The sequence below is a fragment of the Xiphias gladius genome, chromosome 1, assembly GCF_016859285.1.
Source record: "Xiphias gladius isolate SHS-SW01 ecotype Sanya breed wild chromosome 1, ASM1685928v1, whole genome shotgun sequence".
NCBI lineage: Eukaryota > Metazoa > Chordata > Actinopteri > Istiophoriformes > Xiphiidae > Xiphias > Xiphias gladius.
The window spans coordinates 14,444,546-14,467,934 of NC_053400.1; the positions used below are offsets into that span (position 1 = coordinate 14,444,546).

At 39.6% G+C, this 23,389-nt stretch overlaps 1 protein-coding gene across 1 annotated transcript in view; it reads left to right on the forward strand.

Annotated features, from left to right (window-relative positions):
- Positions 1 to 23,389, forward strand: part of ush2a (Usher syndrome 2A (autosomal recessive, mild)) — a 223,593-nt gene that overhangs the window by 55,408 nt on the left and 144,796 nt on the right. The window contains exons 13-27 of the mRNA XM_040127015.1: positions 1 to 152; positions 824 to 954; positions 1,227 to 1,434; positions 4,618 to 4,901; positions 6,008 to 6,233; positions 6,478 to 6,615; positions 7,236 to 7,416; positions 10,189 to 10,352; positions 10,622 to 10,780; positions 10,878 to 11,106; positions 11,749 to 11,869; positions 12,047 to 12,194; positions 14,058 to 14,339; positions 16,839 to 17,014; positions 17,327 to 17,474. The exon at positions 1 to 152 is cut by the window's left edge and continues 44 nt beyond it. Of these exons, the coding sequence (XP_039982949.1) occupies positions 1 to 152; positions 824 to 954; positions 1,227 to 1,434; positions 4,618 to 4,901; positions 6,008 to 6,233; positions 6,478 to 6,615; positions 7,236 to 7,416; positions 10,189 to 10,352; positions 10,622 to 10,780; positions 10,878 to 11,106; positions 11,749 to 11,869; positions 12,047 to 12,194; positions 14,058 to 14,339; positions 16,839 to 17,014; positions 17,327 to 17,474 (2,747 nt within the window). The remainder of the gene's footprint in view (positions 153 to 823; positions 955 to 1,226; positions 1,435 to 4,617; positions 4,902 to 6,007; positions 6,234 to 6,477; positions 6,616 to 7,235; positions 7,417 to 10,188; positions 10,353 to 10,621; positions 10,781 to 10,877; positions 11,107 to 11,748; positions 11,870 to 12,046; positions 12,195 to 14,057; positions 14,340 to 16,838; positions 17,015 to 17,326; positions 17,475 to 23,389) is intronic.

A 23,389-nucleotide genomic window follows, 5' to 3' on the forward strand; every position in this document is an offset into this window, starting at 1 on the left:
AGGTGATCAGCTCCAGCCTATGAACTGCCGGCCTTGCCACTGTCACAGCCACGCCCTCTCCTGTCATTATGATGTCCAAGCCGATGACCAACCAGATGAGCACTATCAAGGAGGAGGAGGCGTCTGTGACAGCTGCATGCACAACACCACAGGTACGGTGTTAGTTAAATAGTTTATCCTATAATTATCCTTTCATATTTTATAACAACTAATTAAATATAAATTTAAAAATGGGTTTTAGGTTTCTTAATCATCCAATAACAGAGCTGCCATAAGCTTCAGCTGCTCTTTTATTTTGAGATTTTGAGCAACAAGATATCATTAAGCTGAAGTTTGTGCAATTTCAGTATTTTTAGACAGCCATTCAGAGAAACATGATTACAACTGTAGGACTGAGTGTGAGTATAATTATATAAAAACAGATACAGACTAATGCAGTTTTACACAAGTCAGCATTATGTAGTTCCAAGAAATACAGAGACCATACAGTTCATGGACTCCTTAATCCTTAATATTTTAGACCCTCTCAGCCATATAAAGGGAGTGAGAGGGTTATGGTTTTTTGTCTAAAATGTTATCGATTAGAAGTGATTGCAGTGGTAATTTTTAGGATGATTATACACTGTTTAAAACCATTTGCGTGTTGGCGTGATGTGCCTTAGTCATTTGTTTTCATGATGCTGCAAAACCACTTTCCCGCTGAGACAAATAAGGTTGAAACCTGGACTTTTGAACATCTCTTTTGATGTCTTTGTGTTCTCCATCTTTTCCCTTGTCTTTCATGCTCTCTGTCTCTTCCTGTTTATGTCTCTCTCACCATCAGGAAAGAACTGTGAGCTGTGTATAAGAGGGTTTTTCAGGCTTGAGCAATCTGATCCCACTTCAGCTGATGTGTGTCGGCCCTGTAACTGTCATACTGCTGGGACAGTCAACGGCAGCATGGAGTGTGGCCAGGTAAACACCAACACAAACAGTGAATTGTTGATGAACAGTCAAACCCTTGTAACTCCAAATTTAGTGATTAAATATATTTTAATTAAGTTGAAAGGAATGGTGGGTCGTAAGGGTTAACATGAATTTGAAAACTAACAAATCAGACTCAACACCTAATCGCAGTTTCATTCAGTTTCTTTTATTTTCCCTACTGCCCTCATTTCTTTTTACCAACCAGTTTTTTCTTCTCTTCCTTGCAACTACCTCTCTCCTTCTGTGTTTCTTGCCCCCAGGTAGGAGGTCAGTGTCAGTGTAAAGTAGCAGTAACAGGCCGTCGCTGCACAGACTGTTTGCCTGGTTGGTATGGTCTTAAAGCCTCAAATCCAAATGGCTGCATTCGCTGTAACTGTAGTGACATTGGCATCATCAGACTCCCGCAAGCAGCAGTTCCCAGCTGCAGCCAGGACACAGGACAGTGCCAGTGTAAACCCCATGTTACAGGTAAACAGACTGCTGATGCACATTGGAAAAAAACTGTTTTTTTAAAATTGTAATTTCTGACATTCTTGGTTTTTTTTGTTTTATTTTGATGACAATGCTGTAGTGGTTTGCACTGCATTTCTCAGAGACAATCATCTGTATTGGAGGAGTCACATGATTGACACTGCTGCCTCTTGCCCCTTAGATCTCAGCCATACAAGCCAGGAGATCTCATTGTGGGTGAGGGTTCAATTAAGATAAGGAAAGATAAAAGTAATTTAAAGGCAATATCAGCAATCTCTTCAGACCTTGGTTTTTTAACACAGCGGTACTCCCAACTACAAAATATATGGTCCCTAAAATAGTTTCCTTTACAAAATGTACCAAAGCACTTTCATAACATGTGCATAACTTGTTAAATGTCCATTAATGGCATCTTAATTAATACATAGGCTCAGCTGCTCATGGGTAGCACACACAAGCAAAAGTGGATATACTGGTTGCACACAGCATAACAGGCATGTGCATACACACAGGCATAAACACATACCCCAAAGTCTTTTGCCAGCCAAAATAAACAGGCTTTTCTGCTGGCGGTGCTTCCAGCCGTTGTGCTTCTCTTTGTGATAAATGGTTTCACTCTCTCCCCTGTGTGTCTTTGAAGAGCAGGCTCGTATGAAATGCAAAACCGGTCAACGCTCCTCAACTCAACGCATCACGGTTATTGCTAAGCCTTTCTATCAAGGGCCCATGGTTGTGCGTGTGACTGCAGGCATGTGTATGTGAACTTGTAAATGTGTGTAAGATTGTCTCTGTATGTTAACGTATATGTATAAGGAAGAATGTCTGGATGTGGCCGCGTGCACATTTGTCTCTGCCTAACTGTATGTATTGTATATACGAGTTTCCTTGTGTATGGTGTACATAAACATGTCTCTGTGTTTGTGTGTGTGTGCGCGCGTGCGCATGCCATCAAGGACTAAGCTGGTATTTAATTCTCTAATTCAATGCCAAGTTGATTAAAACAAACTGCTGCAGCCCCTTGTATTTTTCACACTCCTTCTTACAAGACCCACTTTCCTTTTTTTCTGTCCCTGTTTGTTTGGTTGCTCCCACAGGTATTTTTCAGAAATTAGATTTGATTATGGCAATTTATTACTGCCAAGCTGATACTTTGAGTAGAGCAATGGCAGGCATGCTTCAGAAGGACGGAATTGAAATGTGTGCACAGAGACACAGATACACACATGCAGACACACAAGCACACTCATAACAAGGTGCCAGAGTGCAGTGTGTACATAATAGTGTTTGAAATGGTGATGCATGAGCCTGTTAACCAGCTGGCTACTGATAAAAGGGCTGGGCCATGTCCCGAAAACACACACACGTATGCACACACGCACACATACACGTGCGCACCCCAACACAAAATTACTTTCTTTCTGTTCTGATCTAATATCTTCTAACACATTGTATTCTCTAATGTTCTCACTTCCCTTACTTTTTAGTTGTCTTCTTACTTTTCCCTTTTTTCTTCTCCTTTCTCTGATCTTCTCTTGTTTCTTTTAACACGTTTGTTGGACCTTGTATTTGAATGTCACAAGACCAGCTGCAAAATTAGGATTTGCAAATGTCAACTTGTTCAGCTCAGTGTCTAAAATATAAAAAGAAAATACAACAGCTTTTAAAATGGGAGTGGGATTCTTTATAATTTGCATAACTTTAACGGGAAAAATTCAGAGTACAATATATCATAGCATTGTTAGAGTTGTAAGCATCAGTGTGTCAGCCTGCAAATTAACCACCAACACACTCAGTCGTGCACACACACACTTTGACACACATGCATGTACAGACACAGAAATATCTTCCCTACACTATTATGAAAGATGATCTATGTAGAGAAATATATTCATATCTATAAAATCATTAAAGTGGGCAGACCAGGGGAAATGCAAAGTGTCTGCCGCACACTGAGTAGGGGACACACTCACACAGACACACACACACGTGGTCATAGTACTAACACAGATGTACAGGTATGCTCTAATAGATGTATGTGTGCACACACACATTCACACCCACCCACATACGAACACTCGCTCGCTCATAAACGACTGTGGTGACTGCGTTGCCCCCAGGCATCCATTTAGGGACAGATTGCCTGTCATGGAATACGTATGGCATATTCAAATAAACCCTGCTCGCACACACTGCATGTCATAGTTTAACTAGCTGTATAGCCTAGCACAGCAGCTGCAGCTGTAAAACCACCTACAGTATGGAGCTGGTGTTTGTTGCAATCCAGCCATTATAACCAGAACAAAAATGATTGAAGAAATCATTTGCCAATGTCAGAATGAACTGCTAAGCACAGACTTAAACCTAAATTCAAGATAAATAAATGAATGCAAAAATGAATAAAGAGCTACAATCTGACTGAAACTGTTCAATGGTGATTTTCACATGCTAACTTTTGGCATGAAAATATTAAAAGATGTTAAATGTTTAAAGAGTGGAAGGTCTTAACCTGCATTTTGTATTCAGAATTTTCTTAAAATTTATGTTGCACGAGACAAAATCTTGTGAAACCAGTTAATAATGAATAACTCTAAAAAGATAATTCGGCAAGAAACAGAAAAAAAAAATTCTTCTTTACGTATTTTAAAGCCAAGCTTTGAGATGGAACTCACCTTTTCTTGATTTTACACCAGATTGTAATTTAGTAATATTTTTATGTTCCTCTATCCATCTTTCCATCCTTCCATCTCCTCTTTTTCTTTCCCTCCATTCTTTTCTTGTAGTTGCTTAATTTATTTATTTTCTCGCTCAGTGAAATTAAGTGTTTGGCCTTAGGTGAGTGATCCATCATATGTAGAGAGCCTGGCCCTAATGATGGCAGTTTTATACACTCACCCACCATTTCTCTCTCTCTCTCTCACACACACACACACACACACACACACACACACACACACACACACACACACACACACACACACACACACACACACACACTCACACAGACACACACACACACACGCCTCCAAACAGAGAGCAGCTAAATGCTAGTTGGTGAACAAGTAAGCATCAATTCACCTTTTTTTCTCTTTCCTTTTCTGTTTCTCTTAGGGGGACCCACTCTGCCTTCTTCTCAAAATTTGTCTAAATTCTTTTTTTCTCTCTCTCTCGCTCTCATCCCAGGTCTTTCTTGTGACCGCTGTGAGTTTGGTTATTGGAACCTGTCCCACCCAGAAGGCTGTGTCCCATGTGACTGCGACCCCATGGGCTCCCTCAGCCAGTACTGTGAGCCTTTGGGGGGGCAGTGTGAGTGTAAGCCCTGGGTGGGGGGGAAGCGCTGCGACTCATGTGGCAGTGGTTCATATGGTTTGAAACTGGAGGGATCTTGTACTCCCTGCAACTGCTCACAAAAGGGGACAGTACCTGGGACAGACTGTGATCCTCACACGGGACAGTGCTGGTGTAAGGCAAGTTAACGAGTATATATTTTTTTGAAGTTTATGACAGTTATACCATTGTGGTTCAAAATTCATTCAGACCTTGAAACAGTGGTTGACAAAACAGTCTTACCGTGTTGTCTATTTACTAGCTGTTGTGGAGCTTTCAATCAGCATCTTCATCAGCATAATAAACTAATATCATATGTTAGTTTGCTTACTGTCGCAGAATTGTCCATATTTCCATTTTTATTAGCACTTCAAGTACTTCTCATACATGTTGTGTTAAAAGTTGACATTGCTGACTTTGTCATAAAAATCTTGCTCAACAATCAGAATGCCTTCCCATGCTGAACAAAGCAAAGATAACCTCTCCCTACCAGCTTGCAATGGCACTTTCGGCCACTTGTCAGTGAATAACAGTTACATTCTGACAAAATATATGATAGAGGATTATGATCCATAAAATTATTACTTGTGTACATTTACAAACAACAATGAACTATATGCAACTTGAATTTAAAAAAAACAAAAACAAGAAGCAGAAGCTCTGTAGTTAAGTAGTTTGGTTTTGGTCTGTGAACAGAAAAAAGTAGAAAAAAAGATGGAGCAAGACACAAGTAAAGCAGTTGATGAAGAGGTGTTCAACATTTTTTCAGCATATGGTCACAAAATATTTAAAAAAAATTTAGTACATGAATATAATATTTTTAATTTTTTTTTCCTCTCACCTAGCTTCTTTGTATGATATACATTAGCCTCCACTATGTATGAACATCACGGCAGCCTGAGTTGGTGAATCCATGACTAACTCTGCGGTGGCCTCTGATCAGAAAGAAAATAGGACAGATAGACTGAACCACTGGCAGAGCCATAACAGGACAAAAAGAATTACCACTGTGATGAAAACACAGTCCAACACCATGCTGGCCCCGCACAATTTTTGTCAAACTCTGTTGTGATGGCAGTGATCGGAATCACTTTGATAGCTGGAGTTCATTTTAGCATGACACTTCATGCGTTATTTATCCAACCCACGCAGTCATCTTTCATCTTTGCATTCTTTGCATCCATCTTTAACCCATTATAACTTCCTATTTTGTACCTCCTGTCATTCCTCCTTATTCCTTTCACAGAAACATGTGAAAGGCCGCCACTGTGACTCTTGTCGTCCTGGTTACCACACCCTGGAGCATCGAAACTCCCTAGGCTGTCTGCCATGTGCATGTGACATCAGTGGCACTGTGCCAGAGGGTGCGTGCGATATGTGGACCGGACAATGCCCATGCCGAGAGGGGGTGGAAGGAGCACAGTGCACCAACTGTGCCCACAACTATTACAACAGGAGTTTAGACCTCCAGAGTAAGCAAGCACAGAGCAAAAGCCTAAAGTTATGTCCAAGATTAGTTACACGCTTTTATTTGAGTCCAACATTGTCTCCAAAGCTTAAGTTGCTCAGAAACTTTCACAAATACCATAATTTATACAGATGAGACCTTTATACAGGTATTTTTTTGTTGTTGTGTGTAAAGATTTTATGTTGTGTAAACAGTGACAGTTTGGAAGAAAATTCTAAGTATATTCTGGTTGTTTTGTGTCCTGTCAGAGGGGTTGTCCCAGGGCTGTGTACCATGTATCTGTGATCCCAGAGGAACAGTGGTGGGGACTGTCTGCGACAGCATTACAGGGCAGTGTGTTTGTGTCCCCACTCGCTATGGACAGGACTGCAGTAGCTGCCGACCTGGTGAGTTTGGATGGATGGATGGATGGATGGATGGTACATGGATGGAACAAAAAATGTAACAAGTGAATAAATAAAGCGTATTGATTATGGCGAAAAGGTCAGACTGCCAAAAATCGGTAGAGATTGTGGGGAAAATGGTGAAGAATAATGACTGGTACCCCCAACGTTTAGTGTTTCTTCCTGTGTGTGTGTGTGTGTGTGTGTGTGTGTGTGTGTGTGTGTGTGTGTTGGCATATACCTTTTGTCAGTTCTGCACTCAGTGATTGTCCTGTGCACCATGTATGATGGCTTTTTTTCAAAGTTTTTATAATGCAAATGCAGTACTTTCAGGGATTTTAGATACAGCCACATGAAATTTGTGGCATTAAATGTACAAATTTTGCAGACCACAACTTGGACATTAAACAATATATTTTGAGAAATCATCACGTGGATTTGACATTTTAAAGGTGTAGAAAATAAAGGCAATGGCAAAGTAGGGAAGGAGGACAAGAAAGAAGCAAAGAAGGAATAAACTAAAAAACAAAAATACACTTGTAGCCGCATTAAAAGACTAATAAAGTGACTGACAAGCAATCAGTTTCATAATTTTGCTTTATTTTATGTTGATGTCTGTCCAGGCTTCTACCTATCTCCAGATCAGAGTATGTGTGCAGAGTGTGACTGCCATCCCATGGGAGCATCGCAGCGTGGTTGTGAGAGCCAGTCCGGACAGTGTGTGTGCGCCCATCCCTCAGTGGGAGGGCGACGCTGTGACCAGTGTCATGAGATTTTCTTCGGATTCAATCCTGGCCTGGGCAGGTAACCATATAAAGTCAGTCTCATACACACACAAATGAACACCACATCTGTGGGTTTTAAACCCTGTAAAGCTCTTATCCATTAATTGCACCACCAGTAAAAAAATACACACACACACACACACACACACACACACACACACACACACACACACACACACACAGGCACACAATCATGCAGCACACACGCCAGCAGGTGCAGTCTCTGTAAAGACAGTTAACAGATAGGTAGACAGACATATGACATACATGAGTTAAGAGCTGCTTTGACCTTTACTCATGTCTATACCTGTAGGCTTTCTCACACACACAGACACAAATAAAACTTAGATCACGCATACACAAATTCAACTGTACACTTTACACCCTGTGCAATCCCGGTACACACACACAGAAACACACATATGTTTATCTCAACAGGGTGTCATAGCAGATAGATGGTTCACAAACTGTGTGACTAGTGGTCCAATGTGTGTTTGTCTATGTGTGTGTGTGTGTGTGGTAGCTGACCTTGCCTGATTGCTGTGTTCTCCAGTGTTAAAACAATAAGCATGAGATCCGGCTTTGGCTGAGATCTCTTCATGGTAGAGAGGAATGGAAGGATGGAAGGAGAAAAAGCAGCAGAGTGATAAAGACTACTTTAAGACTACTTTATATAGACAGTAAGGAAGGCAAGCACTGGGAAGAAGAGAGTGGAATAATTAAAATATGAGAGAAAAGGGTTAAAAAGGACATTCTTACATGGTTAGATAGTATCAGTGATAAAGACAGAAAAAAAGAGTGAAAGAGAGGGACAGGAAAGCAGGCATTAATGAAACCCATGCTAGACTTACACTTCGTACCAGTGTGACAAGTTTATGCCTCTCTCTGTCTGTCTTCCTTTCTTCACTGGTTCCTGTTGTTCTTTCTTTGTGCAGGAAAAAACTGACAAATTAAGTCTTAGACTATTACTGCTGAATGCTTTTCTTGTGTCCAGAGTTACTCCATAGAGAGGATTCCTAAATATCATCAAGTAATTTATCCTCCTCTTTCAATCAATAGGCTTTACTCTAATGAATTTACACACACACACACACACACACACACACACACACACACACACACAAACTAATGTGTGAGTAGATGGCTGAAGATGTATTCCTGTGTCTATGTGTGTCCCCATGGAGAACCGGGTCATAGAAATTGTGACCACTGTTTCTTTCATCACAGGGAAATATGGTGGTAATTCTGTCTGGAGGGATTAAATGTTGGCACATGCACACATTCACTTACAATCATAATTTTATTATAAGGGATTACATATGTAATATTCTAGTACTGTAAAACCTACAGTAACATACAATATGTGTTACTGGGACCTAAACATCTTTGAAAATAATTTATACTACGGAATCTTACTGCATGTCACTGCTAGATACTTGTCTGGTATTGTTCATGAGGTCATCATTAGCATGTTATTTCTCAGTAAATACTGGCAAAGTCTCTCTCTTTCTCTCTCTTTCACACACATACTGTACTTTGAGGCTGATGAAAAAAGAGAATGGGTGTGATGTTGGTGTTTTCTTTCTCCTTGGAAATGGAGTGAAGGTCGAGTCACTATGGCAAGTGTGTGTGTGTGTGTGTGTGTGTGTGTGTGTGTGTGTGTGTGTGTGTGAGCACCAGTTGACAGGACAAATTTGCGGCTCGTTATGAGGCTGTGGCTTTTCACACAGTAATAAAGAAGGTGTAGCGGTGTGTGAGAGAGACAGACAGAGCATGTGAGTACAGTATGTGGTAGAAGGAAAAACACACATGGAGAGTGTGTGAGTGTGTGTGTGTGTGTGTGTGTGTTTACGTGTGCGTGTCTGTGTGTGAGACAGTAATTGGGTTCATACAGTGTCACTCTCTCTGCCAGTGTGGTGTGTATATGAGTTTGAGCCGAACATCTTCCAACAAGCAGATTGTGTTGCACATGTGACCATTTATGTGTCTGACTGTGTGTGTGTGTGTGTGTGTGTGTGTGTGTGTGTGTGTGTGTGTGTGTGTGTGTGTGTGTGTGTGTGTGTGTGTGTGTGTGTGTGTAAAGGTGTGAGGTAGCTGGCCGGATGATCACCCACTGCCCAGCCCCAGTGAGGGTAACACCACACTGGTGACCCAGGCACATACACCGCTACACACACACACACACACACAACACACTTTGACAACTCTGAGGGGGAAAGCAGCTCCTGTGAAGTTAGTTTCACAGCTAGATGATGGTGGGTGGGATGGATGGTAGTGAGGGTCTCCCTCACAGTGTTAAGGTGAAGACCCAACACCTCTCAGACACACTTACATATCCAGTCAGAAGTTATCTTTGAGCATTTTTACACTAACACAGATACATCTCAAAGTGCATTTTCTTCATTTATTTTTGGCCTACCATCCACACCCAAGCAATAGCATTTATTACATGACTCTCAGTTAAAGCACTATTTTACAGCTGTGCAATTATCCAATCACATAAGAATACAGTATGTGACTGACAATTAACAGTGTAATGATTGGTTTATAAAACAGTACAAATCATACAGGAAAAACATAGTTCCTTTTTAAGTAATTGTAAGCTATTCAAATAATGTGCAATGTAATGTCTGTATTTTATAATGTTTTTTATTTGTAAGTTGGCAGTACTATACAGTATGTGTAAAAAACATGGTTCTGGTAATGACTTTAAGTGTATTGGCATTATTTTCAACCAGTGAAGTGTAGCCATGAATGAAATTTGTGGACTTTTTTTTCTTTGCTTGACCAGATGCCAGCCTTGTGCATGTGACCCAGTGGGCAGTGTCAATGGTTCATGTCATCCAGACACAGGGGTGTGTGTGTGTAAGCTGCTGGTAACTGGAGACAAGTGTGATTTATGTCAACCTGGAGCGAGTCATTTTGACCCTGAGAACCACTTTGGCTGCAGTAAAGGTCTGGTTTACATGTTAATACACACACGCACAAACACATAAAATCACACCCACATACACCGACAGAAGCATCAGTAGAGATTCAGCTTCTGAATGTACTGATTTTAAATGAATTCTATGCAGTACTACTTTGGGGGTCTTGCTTATTGCTGACACTAATGAGACATTTACACATAATCAGTAAGATTAGATAATTTAATCGGTTTAGTCATAAGTTTTTCTCTCTCTCTGTTTATCTCTTTCTATTTTACCTTTTGTCTTATTGTGCAGCACCCTCTCAACAGCCTGCACCAATAGGTTTTGCTCTCAGTTATTCTTCCATTCATCTCTCCTGGCATCCGCCTGACTCCCCAAATTCAAACAGACTCAACTACACACTAATCAGAGATGGACAGTCGGTGCATAGCATCCAAAGTCACTATCCTTTCAGTAAGTACCCACACAGCTTTTCCACAACTTTAATCTCCTTCTTACTATATCAAATACACATGAAACAAATGTTGCTTTCCCTTGATTGTCTCCTAAGGTCCTGAATCATTTGAAGACATCGGTTTGTCTCCCTACACCAACTACTCTTACTGGCTCATAACAGCTAATGTGGCCGGTGTGACAATAAGTGCGTGGGCCTCATACCAAACCTTAAGTGCACCACCTGAAGTCGACCAGCTCCATTTAAACCTTGTGGGACGACCAGGTCCAACCACAGCTAGCTTTAACTGGAGCACACCACGAAATGATACAGGCCCAGTGGAAAGGTATGGAGGAAGAGAGGGAGGCGATGTGATTGCGGGTTAAGAAGCAGAGCACCAAGGAAAATAGAGTGTCAGCAGTGTTGCAGAGTTTGACCACAGATTCAATTACACCAACTCCAACTTCTGGGTCATAAAATTTAGAGACAATTTGCAGTTGCTCCATCTGCAGTACTGTAAGTTGTTCTAGCTGAAGCTGAATGCCAAAAACAATGTAATGGTCAATGTAAATCTTTCAGTTTATAGCATAGCAAAACAGCTTGAGGGCATGTGCTAAAAGTGGTAGTGAGCACCAGTGACAATGAGTGACCTACTGAAGCCGTTCTTGGAGACACAAATTGTTAGAAAACATTCTGAATTTTGAATCCCTTCCAGCAAGGTAGAGTGAGATAACTGACAGTAAAATAGATGTAGAGAGCAACCAGTTGAAGGAATCATGGACATAGCAGGTAAGAGTGGAAAAATGTAGCTTTTCTGAACTTTTCATAACTTTTTCTCTTCTTTTTACTCCCTTGGCCCCCGTGACATCCCAGCACCAGTTTTTAACAGAACCACATAACAAAACCATGTGGCCTAGTGGAGTGATAGGGAGAGATGGAAAATTGAAGAAAAGAGGAACTGATTACCACAACTTTTTGTCTCCCACAGGTTTATTTTATCCTCTACTGAGTCATCTAGTGGAGAGCCCACCATTTACTACACAGGCTTATCTACAGAAGCTGTGGCAAGTGGTCTAAAGCCCTTCACCCAATATATTGTAATACTGGAGGTAGGTTGGGGAAACAGCCAGCTTTGTACATCTCTTTAAAAAGCCAGATATATGAAGCAACCGTATCTTAAAAAGAATATTGCAAATATTCTTCAACAACAGTTTTTCGACCAGGACACATTTTTAGCATGTATAACCTACTAAATGAAAATGACAAAGTCCTAATCTTGTCTACAGGCATGCTCATCTGGGGGTTGCACTTCTACCCCACCATTGTCTTTTCTGACAGCCTCTGCGCCCCCAAAAAATCAACCTCCACCCAGAGTCACTGCTACAGGACCTCATACACTCCATGCTTCCTGGGAGCCCCCCAGGCAACCAAATGGTAGGACCATTGCAACACAAACAGAAACACGTTTGTGCGATTAAGAATACACACGTTTTTGTGTGTTTATTCCAAATATATTACAACTAAATGACATAACAAATATAGAAATTATTAATGTCAATGTCAGAATAAATGATAGGGTAGAATAATCACCCACACACACACACACACAGAACAGATATTTTAGCTAACATAAAACACTAGCCTAGTAGCATGGCTTTTAGGGCTTATGTCACTCAAGACATATGAGAATCAACTAACCTCTACACACACACACGCATACACATGCACACACACACACACACACACACACACACACACACACACACACACACACAAATACACACTGAATTGGAACTGCCTTCGGTAAATCCAAAGAGCTTTATAACGGCTCTAAGGCTCAGTGTCATACAAAGCCCTGTAACCTGGGTTTCTCTCTCTGTTTATGTCTCTTGTTTTTTTCTCTCTGTCTGTTAATCTGTTCCCCTTCCAGTGTTTTACTAAGCCCTGTTACATGGGTTTCTCTATGTTGCCTTCTTTCATTTTCTCTGTCATCAATTTGATATTTAAAGTATCCTTTCCCCCTCACCATTTTGATATTTTTCTAGAATAGACTGAACTTTAATCTCACCCCTCCCCCCTTTCTGGTTTGGGTATTTTCTATTTTCCACGACTCTTTTTCTTTTTCTTGAATTCAGCTTAGGTACTCTCAACTAGAAATATGGTTCATTCAAGTTAATTGCTGAAACTTAAGGTTCAAAACTTAAGGTTGAACGAGAGGTGCAGATGTATGAGAGTAAAGTAGCCACTTTGCCTTTGTGCTTCTTTTGAGGTTTGTGGTCATTGCTTATATGAAAATAAAAAAGAAACTGAAGAAGAGATTGGCACGTGGAGATGAATTTTAAATGCAGACGCAACAGTGCATCTGCCAAAACAAGTTTTTGCTTTTCCTGGCTAAATGGAGAGATGTATAAGCACACTGTGTTCCCCATTGGCACTATTGCCTTGACCTCCTCAATTCTGAATTGGGATGTAGAGTCTCTCCACAGCACTACTCTATTTTTGGTTATGTGATCTGCTCTCAGCATTTCTGTACTCCCTTTTCTGGATTTTTACTCAAATTTTCATGCAAAGCTACTCTAGTGGAGTCCCAAAATAAAAATATAGAGCTGGAAATGAGCATAATACGTCCCTTTTAACAAAGGTTCCACATTAAGCCTCTCTATATTATTAGATCTTATTTATATTTATATTTATAACAACACTTGGACACTCATTTATTCCAGAGTGGGTCTGTAAGTCCCTTATTGTATTTTGGTGCTGCTCTGTCCTCATTCTAACCCAGCTCTGTCATTTTCCTATAAACAACTGGAACAGAACATGTGAGATTAGGACAATAGCCTGGTTTCCACCAGAGAGCTAAAGAGGACTAGCCAGGACTTAGTCATTATTAGCCTCTTTTCTACTACAGGGCCAAACACTGACCAGGGCTTTCTCATTATTTGCGTTGTTAGATTTTCCTTGAAACAACATTACTGTATATGAAAAAATGTCAGATTTTAGCATCCTATCGCCAATGGGGATGCGTATTAAGCAGGGCTACAGTCTCTAATACACACTAGATCCTTTGAATCTTTTATCATAACAGGCTGAATTGGCACTGGGACACTACGTCAATAAAGTGAGTTGAGGCAGGGTAAAAAAGAAAACTGTTTTGCTGTGTTTCCCTAACAATTACTGTAGTTGCAATTGTTGCTTCCTTTATTTACTGTAATTTCAGAAATACCTGTTTAGTGAGGATTTCTTTTGTTGTAGTCATTAGTATTAACCTCTTGGATACTCTTTTTGCTTTCTGTACAGGTGTTATCACAAGGTATGAGCTCTTTCTACGTGGACCAATGGATTCACAAAACCTTTCAAGTATGGCAGTTGAGAAGAAAGTGTTCTTCAGCTCTGGTTGGCTGGATCCAAGTATTTCCCCAGAAACACAGCTAACCAACAGGAGCACACTGTCACCCCCTGAGAGCAGTACGATTGTAGATGGTCTGCAAGCATTTTCCACCTATCAGATGAGAGTTGAAAGCATCAACATGGCAGGAAGAATCACATCAGGGTGGACCACAGCACGCACCATGGAGGGAGGTTTGTATACATTGTAATCATAGTTAAACTTAGTCATTATTGGCATGAACTGAGATATAACTGGGTATCTGTTTGTATTCAAACTTCAGTTTAGGTAGGTACAGTAGCTGTGTAGGTAGTACAGCTGTGTTTATTTTTTAATTAGTGTTTTACTGATGACTGAATGATTAGACATCAAACAAAATGACTTCATAGTCATCATAGAGGGGGTTCCTCAGTTTTCAAAACCTTTTCCTTCAAATGTTTTTAAAGGTAAGACTCTGCCAATTGGCAACCACCATGGCTGAATAGTTTTTTCAAGGAGGGCAGGAAAGAGAACGTAGCACAAGACAGGTTCCACATAAAGATGTATAATAGTAATAAGACTACTAATAAAACTAATAATTATAATAATAGGGCTAATTATAATAATCAAGTGATGTTTTGGTCAAAATCTGTCCACCAGCGAAGTTTGCTGATGGATGAAATGAAAATAGATTGTATTAAATAAATGATTTAAAAAAAAAAAAGGCATTTGTCAGAAGAAATGTAGATAAAGGAAGTAGGGGATGAGGGAGGAAATAAAAAAATGTGTGTGGGGGTGGGGAAACTCATTAAGGCATTTGAATTTCAAAGAGATGATATGGCTCATTAGGGCTAAACGATTGCCTCCAACATCAGTCTAAGCTATGTGTCTGGATAACAAGCATATGATAATGCCATTTTAAATGTGAAGTGTATGTCAGTGTTGCACGCGTACATGTGCTGTGTTAGAGAGAAAGAATACGACTGTGGTTGTGTCTACTATGAATCAAATTTCACAGCGTATTTCACGGCTAGATGCCATCAACAGTAGAATAAAAGAATCCTTCTTTCTAATCTGTCATGTAATTGTGGCTATCACAACCATGGAATTATGGAATACTTAAATCCATTAAATCCACATAACTGGTTTACCCCGTTGCTATTGCTGTTTTTACAGTGCTGATTACTATGTACTTTTTGTCTACACCTTATATACTTAATGCAACCAAGGGCACTCCAGGAAATATTGCATTTAGTAACTAAAGTTGAAGACAAGGCATGGATGCATGCATGTCAACGTGCCTTGTGCCAATGTGGTGAATTACAAAATTTCAGATCAAACAACTTTGGGAATACAATCTTACTTACTCATGACATACAGTGATAAGTAAGGGTTAAATTTTCTTTCAACAAGAGGTTGTTAAATGATCACTATGAGTTTTTATGAGTTTCAGATTTCTTTCAAATATCCACTGTTCAAACCCAGAGAGCATCAACTTAAATTCTATTGAAATTTTCCAGATGCAGTCTTTCCCTGATGTGAGTGTACATGACGGTGAACCTTAAACCTGCAGATTTTGTTTAAACAGAAATTTTTTTTCAATTAATGATCCCTAATTTGTCCCCTTTAAGCAAAAAGTTAATGATAAACCATTTTTTCAAGTTATGTATTTTTTGTTTAATTTCACCTGTTTTAAGTATTTATAAACAATAACAAGTTAGCTCTGAATCACTCACCTGTTGCCAATAGATGGCAGCAGTCACACTTAAACATGATTAATATGCAGTGCAGGCTTTACCAGTTTAAACTGGTTTTAACTGGTTTTACTGTAGCTTCAGCATAGAACCAACTGTTCTGAGGTTTTCATTAAATTGTCTTTCAGCAGTGAGAGATTACTGACCACATTTTCATGAAGAAGTTTTGATCAGAGTTAGAATCTTTATTATTTTTCATGTTCAGCAGGAGATTGATGTTAGCAATCAGAGTAAAATAACTTGTTAACATACCTCTGGATTAAGGCTAGCCTAGCCTTGTTACCTTAAACCCCTCATATTTGCTAGCCTTGTTGTTCTGCTGTAACGTTAGCTTTTAAAAGTTACTAGTCAGTTACAGAGTATGGTGTTTACTTGGAGGAAATGATTTAGGCTCTTGTCCATAAAAGTTGATAAACAGTGATAAACAGTGCTAAAAGAAGCAGTTAAAGTCACATGTTTAGTGCTGCTTTAGTGTTCTGTGCTAGCTAATTTAATTCCTGCAGGCGATTAGCATTACTAAATAAAAAACTGAAGACTGTACATTACGTATTTGTATATATGAGTAGTTTACCTTTTAAATTATTGGCTGCAAAGAACTGTGTAAACAACTTGTAAATTAATAGCTTGTAGAATAATAGATAAAATAATTAGTAGGAGGTAAGTGAAAATGGTGGGTGGTACTTTACATCTCCTTCTTCCTTTTCCCTTTTTATGTACACTATTCTCAAAATATTAAGAAATATATGATGACAATATTCATTACAATTTATTACAATATTTAATGATTTGTTAATAATTATTTCATCATTACTTTTTGGTTTCTACAACAGATTTGTAATATTTTAAATTATTTATTTGTCATTTACAAATATGCAAAAAAGATTGTTAATGATGGGTTAATGGCTAAAGTGTGTGATGTTTATATATTCAAATGCATATGTGTGGGCCCACCTTTTACAGTCCCAGAGTTGATGGCTCCTCCAGAAGTGTCTGCACTGTCATCCACCAGTCTCAAGATTTCATGGAGCTCTTCAGAGGGTCAAGGGGTCGTCGCCAGAGGACAGGTGACAGAATATCGTGTCAACTTGCTCACTGAGCAGACCAACAATCCCTATGCTCCTCCAGTGGTTAGTCAGGTAAGATGCACACATACATGTGCTTTCACGCAATAAGTAAGGCAACCAAATAACTTTCAAGCTTACCTACAGCCTTTAGTTGAATGAAAGTTATGCCAATAGCTAGAAGTCAAGGTAAAAACGTTGTATATACATTTTATTTTAAAGTTTGAGTTGAACTGATGTTTTACCATGCCTTTATTTTGTAGAAAATGCTCTCACCTCCCCTCTTAATGCTCTCGTTTGGTTCTCTCCTCTCTTCTTCCATTGCTTTTTTTTGCCTAAATGAAACTCTTTATTGTAAGGACAGATATTCTTTCTCTCCCTTCTCAGGTCTTGCATAGGGTACGTCCATCGTCACAGCCTGTTTATATAATGAAAGGACTGATGCCTTACCACCTGTACAACTTCACTGTTACACTCTGCACAAAGACAGGTTGCATTACCAGTCTGCCAAGCACAGGACGGACCCTGCCAGCAGGTAAAACAAAAAGATCAGCACACAAACACACATGAATGCAGACAAACATAAACAAATTAACACATTGTATCACACCAGTAAGGAGCGCTATATAAAATAAGTTTGAAAATGGGGAAATGCTAACAGTGCCAATATATTGTCTGATTAAAAGATAATAGCAGATCACTTACATACTGCGTGTAGTATTGAATTATTAAAGTGTGCAAAGCAAGCCTCTGACGTACTGTATACATACACACACATCTAAAAGCACATAGTCAGTCAATGGGTACTTGAGTGTCGACAGCACTGGTCGTGTTAACCAGAGGGGATATTCATGGCAAGCGGCAGTAAAAACAATTTATTGTTAATTACAAGGAGAAAAATGTGGCGTAGCTCACACTTCCTGCTGGCCATGAATCAAACACAGACACACAGTTACAGAAACACACATACAATTTCTCTCTCTCTCTCGCTCTCTCTCTCTTTCTCTCTCTCCTTTCTCTCTCCTCTCTCTTTAGGGTTAGATTTATAACCATTATGGAAGTAGGAAGAATTAGCTCTGTTTAATAACTCAAGCACAAATCTCTGGGAATGAGATGAGCACTAATTGATCAATTCAGGACGACATAGACACACACACACACTCACAGATTTTTTATTCACTGTCTTTATCTGTCTGTTTCTTTCTGACAGTTTGTTGCTTTCTCACTTTTTCACTCAATCCATCCTTCACTATCTACCTGGTACTTTCACTTAAACACAAGATAGCACATGGCAGCAGAGAAACATGAATCATTCTGCAGTATATATATTGCACACACACACACACACACACACACACACACACACACACTTGACCCTCCAACACACTTTTCCATCTGTTCGCTCGTGGTCTCTGCTCTTGCAGCTCATTTTATGTTTTTTCTGTTTTGTTTTTGTTTCATTTATTCTTTTAGGTGAATACACAATGGGTGCGCTGACTGGATGTGAAAAAAACCTTTCATCTATAAATACTTGCTGAGGGATTTGTGCTTTTGAACATGCTCTAAACAGCTACATCTGTTGACACAGCGAATATTTTCATTTCATACATTTCTCAAAAAGTACTTCCTTATGTTTATTGAGATGAATGATACTTCATATTGTAAGCGGTGGACTTTTTAAATGTACTTTTAATGGCTACATCTGTTGACACAGCCACAATGTTTATTTCAAGTGATTCCAAAGACTTCTCTTGACTGTAATACAGTACAATACAATATGGCTTATTGTACCCAGTTGACTTTTTGAATGTATTTTTAACAGCCACATCTGTTGCCAGCGTTTTGTTTCATCCAACGCCAAAGATGTCCCTTGTTTCAACTGTAAGAAATGATAATGGCATATGCCGTTTGGCAGATTTTTCTTTTTTAATCTCAAAAAAAATTTGCATAGCATGTGCTACTCCACTGGGTGTTGAGCTTCTGTTGTAGCTCCACACCTCATATCACTTTGTTTCATTTGGTTTAAAACTATGATTTTGAGAGTTCACAGAAAATACTTGAATAAATAATTTTTAGAGAATAATCTAAGAGAGGTATTGGGAGATACATACCTCCTTAGTATTGTATTAAGACAGTTTTACCTCTCCCCTTACTAAAAAGCTAGGCTGCAGTGTATCAATACCAGGGAACAAATGAGCTGTAATCATAAGATGGAAGAAAGTTCTGAAAAGCTGTTACATTTCTTTTTATTTTTTGTGAGCAGTTACTGTATACTGAAAAATATACCCATTCTTAACCCTGTAGAGAGAACTCAAAACCAAAAGTATGTCTATATGTAATCCCTCAAGGTCCCTCCTCCCAACAAATTTGGCCCCTCATTTTTGGCTGGAAAGCGACAGCCAGGACAGCCTTACAAACGGCAATGTCCGTGACTGCCTCATTGACTGACTGACGAAGTTACACCTTTGGTCAACCGGCCAAGTATTTGAGTTTCCCCACTGGTCATTGCTCTTTCAAAATGATGTGGCGCAAACGGTCTCTATTGCCTCATCAGGGGGGATATACAGTGTTACCAATTTTGCACCTTTGTCGCTAGGTTTACCAACTTTTCAGGCCCCTTTAGTGACTTTTTTTCAGAAAGCACCTAGCAACACATCTGGCAACTTTTAGGACAAACCTTAGCAACTTTCCATAGAAGAGTCACCAGTATTGCCCTGCAAGTGCGAGGTTGGGCTTTCCCTCCACAGGCACAGCTCTCTATGCATCTCATTCAGCTGACCTCGTGGCAGCTAACATAGATGTGAATGAGCCTCTAAGTTTGTCTCTGAGTGATCATTTTACAGGTAAACATAGTGGAAATCACAGCACACCCTTTGTCTTTAACACATGTGTATGGTGATTTTGTCATACGGCGTTGCGTTTATAAAATCAGGATTTTAGTGGTGCAGACCAGCAGCTTGGAAATGGCTTGGAAGTCACTGCTGGTTAACATGTAGTCTTAATGGGCAATATTTCAGTCACTATTTCATACTTGTTATGTTGTCTGACAACATTAACACAAAAAACATGTAAATGAGAACAGCTTTATTGGGAATTTGACTGTATTAAGTTACTGTATATGTGAACACAGACAGTAGGAGAGAAGAAAAGCGATAAAGGGCTGAAACTGGCTGAAATTAGGCAGAATGCAAATACAACCCAATGACTTCATGAATATGCTAATTAGTGTCTGATGTATTTTAGCGATATTTAGTGACTTTTCGAGCAGGCTTTAGCTACTTTCCATTGAAAGTAGTTGCTTACAGCAGTTTTTAACTACATCTTCAATTTCGTACATGGACCATACGCAGTCCAGTAATATACTAGGTTTTGACCTTGTTAGTAAAAGTCCTTGTATCGTTCCTACTTGCGGCACCTGTTGACTGAAAAATTCTTGCATGATTTGTCCACAAATCTGTACAGAAGTTAGTCTTCCAATGGTATTCCACAGAATGGAACAAACATTGTGATATGTCCTGAAAGAAACTGTTGTGGAGGAAATTATCCTCACATTGTGTATATTCCTTGTAAGATCTACTTGAGCGTGGTACTGATGCGCTGATAAATCTACTGCACATAAGACTGGGTCATTAGAGCCAACTACCATCTGCTGTAAGTGAGCAGACAGCATCTGTGAAACCACTGGAGTTACACCATAGCACATTACTAAACATTAGCGCGCCCACTGAGACAGATGTAAGGACACAAGGAAAGAGTTCTCTGTCCATGTGTGTTGATGCATTTGCAGTTGTTTCATTGTGTGTGTCTTCCCACAAAGTTATCGATCACAGCGTAAAGTGAGTGGCTAATCAGGGGCTGATGGTGATGTTTTATGTATCCTACATCCATAAAGGCTTGTTCTACAAGACATACACACAGAGAAACATACACACATACACACTCTCACTGTAACACCACTCAACAGAACAGGAACTTTATTGATTTACGCATAATTGGCCTGAGGCCCTTCTTGCGGAGAGAAATATGCATGGCAAGGGATCGCCATGTCAATAAGTGGTGTGCTTGTGTGCATGGTGTAACTGTACTCTAAGAGCCTGTTAAGACATGTCAGTTGCTGTAAAAACAGAAAACACACACACACACATGCACAATTGCTCCTGGGAGCTGGCCCATGATTTAGCTGCTTCATTACCATGTCGGCAGCTAAAATTAACCTTTCTGGTGGACTGTTAACCTTGTGTGTGTGTGTGTGTGTGTGTGTGTGTCTGTGTCTGTGTGTGTGTGTGTGTGTGTGTGTGTGTGTGTGTGTGTGTGTGTGTGTGTGTGTGTGTGTGTGTGTGTGTGTGTGTGTGTGTGTGTTTGAGCACATTCATGATAACGCAAGTGGCTTTTGTCAAACTGAATGTGTCATAGTGTTAAGTACATTTCAATGAATTAACAAGCAGATACAATAAATGAATACATGACATGTAAAGAATACAGGACAGCACATTGGAAGGTATCACTAGGGAGGACAGCTGACACAATACCCACCTTCAAACATTAACACACACACAGAAACACACTCCTCTGTACTTTGAAGTCTGTCAAAGTCTTTGATGTTTTTCCCTGATATGGAAGTTTTGTGGATAGAAAAGTGATTGTTGTCCAATTTTTATTGTGTGATGGACTTGTGACCTATCCATAGTGCCTTCTGCCCAGTACATGCGGGGCGTTGTAGGTCCCCATAATTACAGACAGTACACTTAATCTCCAATAAGGCAGTATCTGTTGAGTAACAGCTTGTCTCATTTTGCGTACTTCCGTACTTACACTTGCTATTTTGAGTGCATAAATACGTTCATACTTTCAGTTATAACAACATGCAGTGCACTATGATTACCCGGATGGTGTACTCATAACGGTCAAAAAGTTGAGTGTAAAACGCTGGACACTTCTCATCCTCAATGTTTGCCATCTTGGCCACGTAGCACAAGGGGAGGGACCCCAACCTTTTTTTCAAACTTGTGAAAATGGCGGCAGAGGGAGCTGCAGCTGTTGCAGCAGTTGCAACGGTGAGCACCACACCATACAAATTTAAGTTATACATGTCTACACAAAGTTGTTGTTTTGTTTTTTTCACTAAGTGCCACTATACTGTTGTAGGATAGAAGCCAACAGTATGTTTTTTGGGTTAATATAGCAGTCTGTAATGATTTGGTACTGTGAACAATACCGCAAATGTAAGCTAGCTAGCTAACAGTGGCAGTTGTCATTTCTGGCGAGTGCACAATGGCCATGTTCAATCGACTATGCAAATAAGTACATAGTGTACAAAGTGTACTACAAGGACGTGTAATAACGGAAGCATCTGAAATGAGACAGAGTCTTAGAAAATTAATTAATGGAGAAATGACACTTTCATCATTTCGTCATTGTACACAGTATAAAGACACAAGTGTTCCACAGACTTTATATAAAATAAAATTTGTATTGATAAATAATAGAGAGAATAACAATAAATACAAGAAAATTAGTATATGTTCCCTTAAGAATAAATCTGCTCATACAAAGGATTCTTGCATCAGGCCCATTCAATGTCACACCCACTTTTAACTATTCACTGATCACACACAGACACATAAGTCTACTAGGAAGAACACGTACTTTGATTTTGATTGTTAAATTTTAAATATTCTCATTAACCTCTCGAACATTATAAAATAGGAATTAAAGTAATCTGCAAACTGTTTCCATGTAGTTGTTAAAGAGTCAGTCTAATCGTTCTTTGTGTACACACACTACCTGCGTGTTAACTAATGTCCAGTGCCATCATGGATGACAAAAGATCTACTAGGGTGAGTTAATCTGTATAATACTCACAGTAACATTGCAGTCCCACAGTCAGATATCATCCAGGCACACTCCGGTTTACTGAGGTCATTCCAGTATGATCAAACGTCAAAACCAGCAGACCGTATTCCATTTTGCCACTGGGTTTCACTTAGAAGCCCAGGAACCCTAGCTTGCCCTCTTACTGATAGGCTTGTGCTGCCTCAAGTACAGTTACTGCAAGGTGCAGTTAAGATAAAGGTGTCTTACAGACTGTCACACACAACTACTTTCTGTTTTAGGAATTCAATACCATACCAACTTATCTTCTGTAATCTTAAAGCAGTCACATTTTTGCATTTTCATCTACCTATCTACTTTCTAGCCATCTGCCCCGGAACCAATAAGAATAATTTGTTTTCTAGCACAATATACATCAAAGTAGTGCACCACTGTTTTAAGCAAGACTATAGCAGATGTAGATGTGTGTGTGTGTGTGTGTGTGTGTGTGTGTGTGTGTGTGTGTGTGTGTGTGTGTGGGGGGGGCACAGTCAGTGTTCTAAATGTCACCTTAGCTCAATTTCAATAGACTGGTAAGCTATCGATTGGAAGTAATTTATGGTTTGATGTGCCAAGATG